The 10,011-nt window shown below is 37.8% G+C and overlaps 2 protein-coding genes across 2 annotated transcripts; one reads left to right on the top strand and one right to left on the bottom strand.

Annotated features, from left to right (window-relative positions):
* Positions 1-856: 856 nt before the first annotated feature.
* LOC100816608 (centromere protein V) lies at positions 857-2,735 on the top strand. Its single transcript, XM_041006876.1, has 2 exons — positions 857-995; positions 2,110-2,735. The coding sequence occupies exon 2, from the start codon at positions 2,178-2,180 to the stop codon at positions 2,586-2,588; it is 411 nt and encodes a 136-aa protein (XP_040862810.1). The 5' UTR covers positions 857-995; positions 2,110-2,177; the 3' UTR covers positions 2,589-2,735.
* A 626-nt stretch (positions 2,736-3,361) lies between these two features.
* On the bottom strand, positions 3,362-9,293 carry LOC100802040 (NADH dehydrogenase [ubiquinone] iron-sulfur protein 1, mitochondrial). The gene is made up of 5 exons (XM_003538340.4): positions 8,510-9,293; positions 7,226-7,472; positions 6,751-7,045; positions 5,109-5,483; positions 3,362-4,491 (listed from the first exon to the last, which is right to left on the bottom strand). Exons 1-5 carry the CDS (start codon positions 8,934-8,936, stop codon positions 3,592-3,594), a joined length of 2,244 nt encoding a protein of 747 aa, XP_003538388.1. The 5' UTR covers positions 8,937-9,293; the 3' UTR covers positions 3,362-3,591.
* Between the last annotated feature and the right edge of the window lie 718 nt (positions 9,294-10,011).

Raw genomic sequence — 10,011 nt, 5'->3', positions numbered from 1 at the left:
GGTATCCATTTCTTGACAACTTTCTTCTTTCCACATTGATGACCAGCCTTTTGACATTTCTCACAAAATTCTGGCTTCCACTCGTATTCCACAATCTGCTTTATCTTTCCTCCAGTTCTGTCAGATATGGTGATTTCCTCTACCAATTTTTGGGTAATATCAACCTCAACCAATATGCGAGCATAAGAAACTCTAAGTTTCTGAGCTGTGCATTCATCAGTCATCAAAGGATTGCCTATTGCGCTGCCTATCTTGTTCAAGCTTTTCAATCCCCAAAGGCATAGAGGCAATTGTGGTAACTTTACCCAAATCGGCATAGTTCTCTCCAGGTCTTTACTTAGATTGAAATCTGGCGTCCATTCCTTCAGTATGATTGGCATGTTGCGGATGGTGTAGGGTCCTCTCATCATCACAGTTTCCCTGTCTTCGCGATTCTTGAAACAGAGAAGGAAGTAACCGTCATCGTGATACAACATATCTGGAAGAGTAACGAAATTCCACATCTTCACCATGTAGTTCTTCAACATATTCATGCTCAAACTACCTCCCAGCACATACAGTATCATCGCGTTTTCCCAAAATAGAAGTTCTGACGCAATGTCCTCCGCTTCAATTTCCACTTCCACTTCACCATTGATCAGTTTGGGTGCTACAAACTCCATTGTTACGCCGTTGGATGGATTATGATTGTTGTTTAGAACATCTACCCACAGTTTTCGATCAGTGACCTCCTTCGGTTCTTCAATTAGGATTTCGGGACACTTCGTTGTTGCTTCAAATTCCTCAATAGTTTCTTCGTGCTTCTGTAACTCGTGATTCTCAGTCTCCACTACCAGATTAGTCGCCGGTTGAGGATGATTCACCGGTGGCGGAGGCACCGTATTCGGTGGCCGCCCTCGCCCCCGTTTCGCCATCATTTCTTTTTCTTCACAATTATCTTCATCTAATCTTAAAGCTGCCAAAAGTGTCTGCATACCAGCCACCCTACAAGTAAGGTAAGCACATCTGGCTTCCCATCTGATTCCATCAGATGAAAAATTGTTAAGAATCTTTTGATCTGTTTCTTGCATAGGTTTGTGCTATACTTGTTAACAATTCTCCCTTTTTTTGAGCAATAACTTTACAAACTTAGTTGCTTTGTTATTCTCTTGCATCTATCAATGTTTTCTTAGATAGTGTTGAAAATTTGGTAAGATTCTTGTAAATTTGATACAAGTGATGATGAGAGGGGCTTAAACAATTTCAAGATGCCACTCATGTTTATGGAAAGTTCTTCCTTTAAAGTGGTATCAGTATATGGTGCCAGGGTTGTGATTATTTTGTGATAACATGTTTGCTCACAAATAGATAGACATCATTGATGTTTTTGTGAATGTAAATTATGGAAGGGAGAAAACCAAAAGAAGTGAATGCTTAGTTTTTGTAGTTTCAAGCAAAAATATTGCTGGCTTGCTGCCTCAGTGGTTCAGTGCAATATAGTTATCTCAGTGAAACAAACTCACAGAGTCACAGTGCATGTCTGCATACATGATTATGTATTTTAATTTTCTTGAAGCTTTCTTAGTAGGATAGTTACCAAGCCAAGCCAGGGAATGCATGACTCATTTAAGAATATGATCACTTCACTGATTATAAGTTGAATTTTTATGTGCATACTCGGTACCTTCATTAGGTCCTCATCTTGAAACTTTATTGAGTCACACAAGTGTATACTCCAAAACATTATTCCTTCCCATTCTGTTAAATTGAGGATTTGTTCATCTCAAAAACAAAAATCCATGTTTATTTTATGCAAGCCTTTGAAATCACACTTTGATTTGCACAATACAAAATCCTTTTATCTGAGTCCTCACCCTCTCTTCTTTTTAACTATCTTTCTTGGCGAACAAAGTATATAATTTGTTAGCAACAACATATGAATATTTGTCATGAACTCACAATCACCCCTTTCTCGAGGTTCAATATCTATAAAATAATGTATTTTGAACAGAATCCATCTGTTACTAAGTTTGTATCTAAAGGCTTTCTTAGTATCTGTTGTATAGATATGGTTCCAAATTGTTCCCCACTTAACTTTAATTTATGATATTTGTCCATGACAAACTATAGCTGACAAGAGCCAGTGGCTCCAGAGGCCAAGATTCCGTTCGCAATTATTGGTTATTTAGAAGCCTGAAATGGATGCTGAAAAAGTGTGGCATACTGGAGGGTGCCATTGTAAGAGTGTAAGGTGGAAAGTGATTGCTCCTTCCAGTGTTGTTGCATGGGATTGCAACTGCCCAAACTGCTACATGAAAGTGATTGCTCCTTCCAGTGCTGTCAATTTTGAGCTTTTGGGAGATTCTCACAAGTTTCTTACAACTTACACTTTTGGCACTCACACTGCAAAGCACACATTCTGTAAAATCTGTGGCATAACCTCATTCTATTATCATCCACGCTCAAACACAGATGGGATTGCTGTTACATTTAAGGGTGTTGACCCTGGAACGTTGACACACGTTGAAATCAGGCATGCTGATGGGAAGAATTGGGAAAGGGCAGTTATTGAGACAGACATCGCTTCATATTCAAAGGTGCAGAAGTAACTCTCTTAACATCAAGGAGCAAAAAACAGTGATCACTAGCAGTCCTGCTTGAAGTTTTCATTCCGTAGATACATTGTATTTGCTACTGCAAATGGGAAAAGATAAATCTGACATTATGCAATAATGAAATGTTCCTAGGTTTTGGAATGTTTATGCTTCTAGTTATAAGGTTAAAATCAGTGTATATATTTCTTGTACTGTCAGTCAATTAGAAGTTTAACTTAAAATATTTAAAATAATTATTGCAATAGTCAACAAATTTACCGTTTATGACAATTATAATTAAATTCATTTAATAAGCAATGTTTCAACCGTGCATAATCACCTTTGTTTTATAAATAACACATGCAAAGAATTCATGAAGAACAGAAACATAGAACTGCTGTTGAATAAAACAGCAAGTATAACCTCAAAATGGATTGTCCACAACATGATAAATAAGATGAAAACCATATATATCAAGAAGAAAGTGGCATTTTGTGATCCGAGTTTTTAATTTCCCAAATTTTGTATTTTGTTGCAGCCTCTTCATTTTGATATAGTTAGAACTCTGTCAATATTTCTACCAAATTCTCAAATTTTCAAATGTAATATTGGACTAAAGGATTTCAAAGTTCCAACTCATTTCAATTTGTCACTTCTATCTTTCTGTCACAGTTCCCCCCTTCGGTAAACTAGTACGTCGAATTTACCTTGGGCTTAAACTTCATAGCAACAGTAAATAATTTGCAATAAGAATTTGACGATGCACTTTCCTGACTATGGAAAATTGATTAGACGAGTAAACCTTCACAATCAGTTGGATAACTCAAATTGTACATGACAACAGTTCTAAAAAGTGGTGCTTCCACACCGCATATTACAAATGGAACAGATAAATCCTAGTTTTAATTTATTGGATACTTCCAACATCCAATAAGTTTTTGGCAAGCAATCTTGCATGGCCAGGAAGGGAAAAACGTGAATCTTCTTTATTGAAACCAAAAAATAAAAAATCCATGTTTCACTTCTTCAACAGCATGGCACTGCATTGTGCCATTATCTTTGATGCCCTTGTAATGGCATCAGTCATATAGAAATTCTCAACTACAGTCCCGAATGGGGTGGTGTCCACCTTCTCAGAGAAGGTTGGTCTGAGTGAAGATGGTAATGTGGCAGGCTCTCTCTCATCCATTTTCACAAGGTTTGGGGCTACAGTACTGATTCGAGCACGAACGGCCCCAATTGTATCATAGGGCAAACGCACTCCTGCCACCTCAGATAGAGCTCGAATTATCTTCCAATCATCTCTGGAGTCACCAACTGTTGGAACTGCAGGCAATGTTTGTTGTGAGAAACCATCGGTATTTTCATAGGTCCCTTCCTTCTCACTGAATGCTGCTGCTGGCAAAACAACATTTGCCCGATAAACACTCTTGTCACCGTGGTGACCTTGATAAACAACAAAAGCATCATCTGGGATCTTGTCTAAGTTAACATCATCAGCACCCATCAAATATACAAATTTTGCAGACTCAAGGCTTTTCTCAGATTGTGGAACAAGTCCAAGGTCAAGCGCAGCAGCCTGGGCAGCATGGAGAAGCAATACATTAAGGCCATTCCAGTCAGGTCTGACAACATTTGCTTTTTGTGCAATGGTTTCAACAGCAGCAAAAATTGCATCCTGATCCTTCCTCTCAAAAACCCCAGCACCGACAATGATAACAGGGTTTTTGGCATTTGAGAGTGTCTTGAAAAATGGGTGGCAACCCTCAGCAATTTCAAGGAGTGTTTGAGGGCCAGTACCAAGATGTCTGTGATCGTAGTTGAAATCAGTGGCAGGCCCAATGTACCCAACTTTGGCTTGGTTTGCTCTGACAGTTTTGCGTATTCTGGCATTAACCATGGCAGCTTCCACCCGTGGCTGCAAATTTGAGAATGAACGCATAAGATAATCAAAGACACCAGAAGCAACAAAAAAGTATGCATGCATAGAAGATCCCAGCCCTATATATAACTAGTAGATGAGCTCAGTCAAAAACACAAAATACTTCAAATTGTTGAATAACACAAGCTCCTCCATGTCATAAATTTTAAAAGCCCCAAAACAACAGTTATCAAAATAAAATCCAGTGCAGATACAGGATATTGCTAAACAATTTATTGATATGAAAATCCCATTTTCTACAGCCGCATGTCATTGTAAGACTTCAGACTGACCACTTATAGCTGTTGTCATCAGAGTATAAAGAGAGCTGAAGGTATCCGAGGGTAGTGGCAACAGAATAGAATAAAAACCTAGAATCCCTAATTTGTTAACAAGCCAAAAAAATAGGAAAAATCAAAACCATTAAATTTAAAAAATCAACAAAAAGTCATAAACCTTGTATAATACTTAAATTTACATAAGTGGATTGCTAAATAATTATGGGATGAAGTACTTAAAAAAATTATTTAGTCTAACACAGGAATCATTTGACCATCTGTAACATTAAAAAACATGCATATTATTAAAATACATTAGAGAGATAAGAGATATACCTGGGTGCCAACCAACAGGAACGCATCCGCTTTTTCAAGACCAGCAATGCTAGTATTCATAATATATCCTGATCTGAAATCAGCATTAGTATTTACACCAATGCCTTCACCCCATACATCATTTGACCCCATCCTATTTATGAAATCTTTTAGTGCAATCATGGACTCAGCATCAGAAAGTTTGCCAGCTATGCCAACAATTTCTTCCGGTTTGACTTGGTGGGCAACCTCTGCTACCACAGCAAGAGCATCACGCCAGTTAACAGGCTTAAAGCGTCCATCAGAACCACGAATCATGGGGTCATTTAACCTCTGCCTTTTCAAACCATCATAACAAAAGCGGGTTTTGTCTGAAATCCATTCTTCATTTATGTCCTGCAATGGGCAAGCAGAACAAGCTTTAAAAATAGCAAACTATGGAAAGAAGCCAACCTCTTCTCCCCCTAAGAAGATTTTTTTTTCTTTTCTTTTTAGAAAAAGAGAGAGATCTTCCTATTGGTAATAGCTCTAAGTATACCCAAAAGCATAAAAACATCAAACAATTTGCCCAAATTAAGCATTATCAAGTCAATCCAGAAAATGAGAAACCCCTTGGTCCCAAAAGATCAATCCTTACAGGTACTCCTCACTAGTTGCTCATATAATTACAATGTGGATTCAATTAAAATACAGAATTGGATTCTCTCACGTGAGCTTTTCGCATGAACTATTATTATGGAGGAAGGCACAAAAGTATTTGTAGCACAATTTGTGGGGCCGTATACAGTAGATGTGGGACTCTGTACAGCCTTCTCCCTCTCTCCACATGATCCTATCTTGTGACAAATTAAAATGATAGGATCTCAATCACTGTAAACATAAATTAACATTTTATAACAATATAGTCAAGGCATACTCTGACTCATGGTCAATGGCCCAAACACACTTAAAACCTAATTACATTCCCTCCAACAACCCTCTCCCAAAAAAATAAGAGTAAAAATATCATCATGTATTCAGTTACAAATAATCTGAATAACCACTCAGAGTGATTTATTTGAGCCCATAAGGTCATAATTTTTTAGCCAACCTGGTCCTTGTTGTCAGTTTTCTTTTTTATTCTTCTTTAATTTTCAAATCCACATCATTGTAATTATTTCAACTAACAGAAAGTAATATTGAAATTAAGATAAAAAAATATATCATCAATTTTAAGTACTACATGTATAGTTCCTTTAACCATGTGTAATGTGTTTCAGAGGCTGCTGGTAAAGAAAGTTTGAAAATCATCTTGCTTATGCCATAAAAGTAACTGTCATACAACAACAAAAGCCTTATTCCACCAGGGACGAAAAGTAGTAACTGTCATAACACAATGAAAAAAAATCTACAGCCAAATAAATAGATCAAGGCCAAAATTCATCAGAATACTGTTTTAGTAAAGCATCAATTCCTATTAAGTTTTAGATCAACTTAGTGAACAAAAATTCATTTTCCAAACAAACTCATACCATAAAAACAAGGGAGAAGTACTTCTTAAGCACCAGCAACAATGGGACTACACTTTTTCTTGCAGAAATTAAATCATTTTAAAAACCACAAAGAAAATTGAAGCCTCAGCAATCACAAACAGTTCAACAAAACATTTCCATGAGAACCTAACCTCATTTAAACGAGGAACAATGCGCATCACTTCAGGTCCTCTGCTATCAATTCGAATATTGGATCCAACTGCATCAGTAACATCAATGGTCTCTGTGCCCTTCAACTCCCAATTCCGGGCTTTAAATGCAAAAGGTTTTGACGTGAGAGCTCCCACGGGACAGATATCTATGACATTTCCAGAAAGCTCACTTGTCAAAAGTTTTTCAACATATGTTCCAATCTCCTCTCCACTGCCACGACCTAACATGCCAAGATCCTGAACCCCAGCAACCTCTGTTGCAAATCTAACACACCTGTTGAAAGAAAGAAACATTCCACCAGAGCCCTTTCAGGCACTCAGATTAAAGTATTTAATAAGTTTTTAGAAGAAATAAGTCATAATATGATTTCCAATGTGTAACATGTTTAATAAAATCTGCATTCACAATAATCAGATTTACAGGGAAAAAAATAAAGTTTAGTCCAATATTGACCTTGTACATTGAATGCACCGAGTCATCACAGTCTTCACCAGAGGTCCAAGATTTTTATCTACCACAGATCTCTTCACTTCAGTGAACCGCCCACGATCAGAGCCAAATGCCATTGACTGATCCTGAAGATCACATTCCCCACCCTGATCACAAATTGGGCAATCTAATGGATGATTCATCAATAAAAACTCCATCACTCCTTCTCGAGCCTTCTTTGCAACAGGTGTGTCAGTCTTAATTTTCATCCCTAAAGATGAGCATCTCATTAGATTACATCTTTAACAAGAATCATAGCAACAACTGGTTAAAAACCTCATTAAAACAAAATCCAAGGATGCTTATCTGTTTTTGTGTGCAAATGAGTGCATATGAATACTACATGAGTATAAAAGTAAGATCTTGTAGAAAAACGAAGATACCATCAGCAAAACCAACTGACAAATCATAATTTTATCTCAAAATGTCTCCATAATTTAAAAAATAATAATTTATAGTGCAAATAGAAAAAAAAGGAGAAGAAACCTAAAAATAATGAAAAAATGCAAACTATTTTACATAAAAACTGCAAAATTAGCAATGAACCAAACATAACAGATTACACTATCAACTATCATCTATCATCCGATCACAAAAATTGCCATGCATGATAGGTCTATTGACATTTACAATAACTACCTTAAAAGTCATCATATCATGATTTCAGATTGGTTGACAGACCCAAAAAAAATTTAGACAAACAGTGCATAGAAATTAAACTCTATTACAGAACACATAAATGTCATCTGGGCAACTTAATGATGTATTAAAATCAAATATAACTCATTGAATTTCACTAGCATCACCATTATCCACAAACTACAATGTGCCAATAACACAAACCAATCAAATCTCACAACTATTCCAACAAACTAGAAATTTGAGACTGAACATAACAGGAAGAAACCAGAAAGTCATCAACTAAGTTCGATAATGTCCATCTAAAATCCTATCTATGCTATATGGAAACCAAACAAAGAACAATTCATCAAATTAATCAAATTAAAACAAATGCAGAATCCTTCTAATCACCAACAATATCAAACTCTAACGAATTAAATGTCCATCTAAAATCTATGCAGTGGAAACCAAACAAAGAACAATTCATCAAATTAATCAAACTAAAACAAATCAGAGTATGCAGAATCACTCTGAACACCAACAACATCAAACTCTAACGAACTAAATCGTCATCATATCAGATAATCACAAAACAGACACCAAAATCAGGAAATTGAAGAGGCTGACCAGGGAGAGCGGGCATGGCGCAAGAGGCGACAGGTTTGGGCGATTTCTCGACCTCGACGAGGCACATGCGGCAGTTTCCGGCGATGGAGAGTCTGCTGTGGTAGCAGAACCTCGGGATGTCGACGCCGGCGACCTCGCAGGCCTGAAGAACGGTCATTCCTTTCGGGATTTTCACGGGGTAGCCATCCACGAACACCTCGATGGCGTCCTCGGGGTTCGAGAAGTGGACGCGGGCGCCGGCGAGCGGAGTCCGCGGCGGGAGATCGGGCGCCGGCGGCTGCTCCGGCTGTGCGGCGCTGGCTTCGGGATTCCGAAGCTCAGGCTTGGAGACGATGGTTCGGAGGAGAAAAGTGGTAGGGTTTTGGGAACCGAGGAGGAGCCTTGAGGTGGGTCTTATGGCCTTCGAAGCTAACAAACCCAACCCCATTTTTTCTTCTGCTTCTTGTTTTTGTTCTTCCGATTCGCTCTCTGTTTGCTTTCGATAGATTGTGACTTTTTTTGGAGTGGGATTTGGAGATGCAACACGCGAAGGTCGCAGATCGTTGAAGGAATCTTTCGGTTTTTGAAGCTGCGATGTGAGAGTGTGTCTGTGTGTTGGGTGAAGAAGAAAATGGTCTTTCAGATATGGGTGGGTGGGTGGGTGGGTGATTCGACCAGCGATTTGGGTTTGACCCGACCTGATGCTTCTAATAAATAGTTGAAAATGAATGACAATTGCTTTGAGGCCTTTCCATTTCAATGTTGAAAAATGGGTATTTAAATTCTGAACTTCCCATACTTATCGTGTACTTCTCATGAATGTGTGAAAAGATTAAAATATCTTAATACCTCCCTTAGACTAATCATAGTCTTAAGACCTGCGATAACACCTTCCTCACAAGCATACTTGCACCGTAACGACACCTCCTTTACCCGTGACGATTGTGACCTCGTCCAGTACATCACGCCACCTACTTCACCATCCCACAACGATGGCGACCTCATCCTCCACGCACAAACCCCTGCACCCTCCTCACTACACTACACCACCACCACCTTAGATGAGTTTCAAGTTATCGTGTCAAGAAGGGTATATGTTGTGAAACAATAAATTTGGAATGACCATTCCATAAGTAAATTTTGGCTTACTGAAAGGTTATTTTGAGAATAGTTTTAGAGAACTTTATTTCATAATGGATATTCCAAAAGGTAATTTTTACCTTTCGAAATAGTTTTTTTGGGAATAGTTTAGAACACTTATTGTTATGATGGAAGGTAATTTTACCTTTTGGAATGATCATTTTGGAATAGTTTTGGATCACTTATTTCTATTTCGAAATAGTCATTCCGAAAGGTAAAAATTAGCTTCTAGAATGGTTATGTATCATCCTATTTCAGAATGACCATTTTGAAAGTTATTTTTCACCTCTAGATTAACCATTCTGGAATAGAAATAAGTGCTCCAAAACTATTCCAGAATGACCATTCTAAAATAAAAGTTCTTAGTGAAAAGGGTTATTTTT

Source organism: Glycine max, chromosome 11 (genome assembly GCF_000004515.6).
Source record: "Glycine max cultivar Williams 82 chromosome 11, Glycine_max_v4.0, whole genome shotgun sequence".
Lineage (NCBI taxonomy): Eukaryota > Viridiplantae > Streptophyta > Magnoliopsida > Fabales > Fabaceae > Glycine > Glycine max.
The sequence above is the reverse complement of the archived record's forward strand: the minus strand, read 5'-3'. Positions and strand labels throughout refer to the sequence as shown.

What these genes read in the sequence shown, in the direction of transcription:
- LOC100802040 (XM_003538340.4), bottom strand. Translation starts at nt 8,936, where the DNA reads ATGGGGTTGGGTTTGTTAGCTTCGAAGGCCATAAGACCCACCTCAAGG. An exon ending in CGCCATGCCCGCTCTCCCTG is followed by an intron (nt 7,473 to 8,509) that starts GTCAGCCTCTTC and finishes GCTCATCTTTAG; the next exon opens with GGATGAAAATTAAGACTGAC. An exon ending in TCCTGTTGGTTGGCACCCAG is followed by an intron (nt 4,492 to 5,108) that starts GTATATCTCTTA and finishes TCAAATTTGCAG; the next exon opens with CCACGGGTGGAAGCTGCCAT.
- LOC100816608 (XM_041006876.1), top strand. Translation starts at nt 2,178, where the DNA reads ATGGATGCTGAAAAAGTGTGGCATACTGGAGGGTGCCATTGTAAGAGT.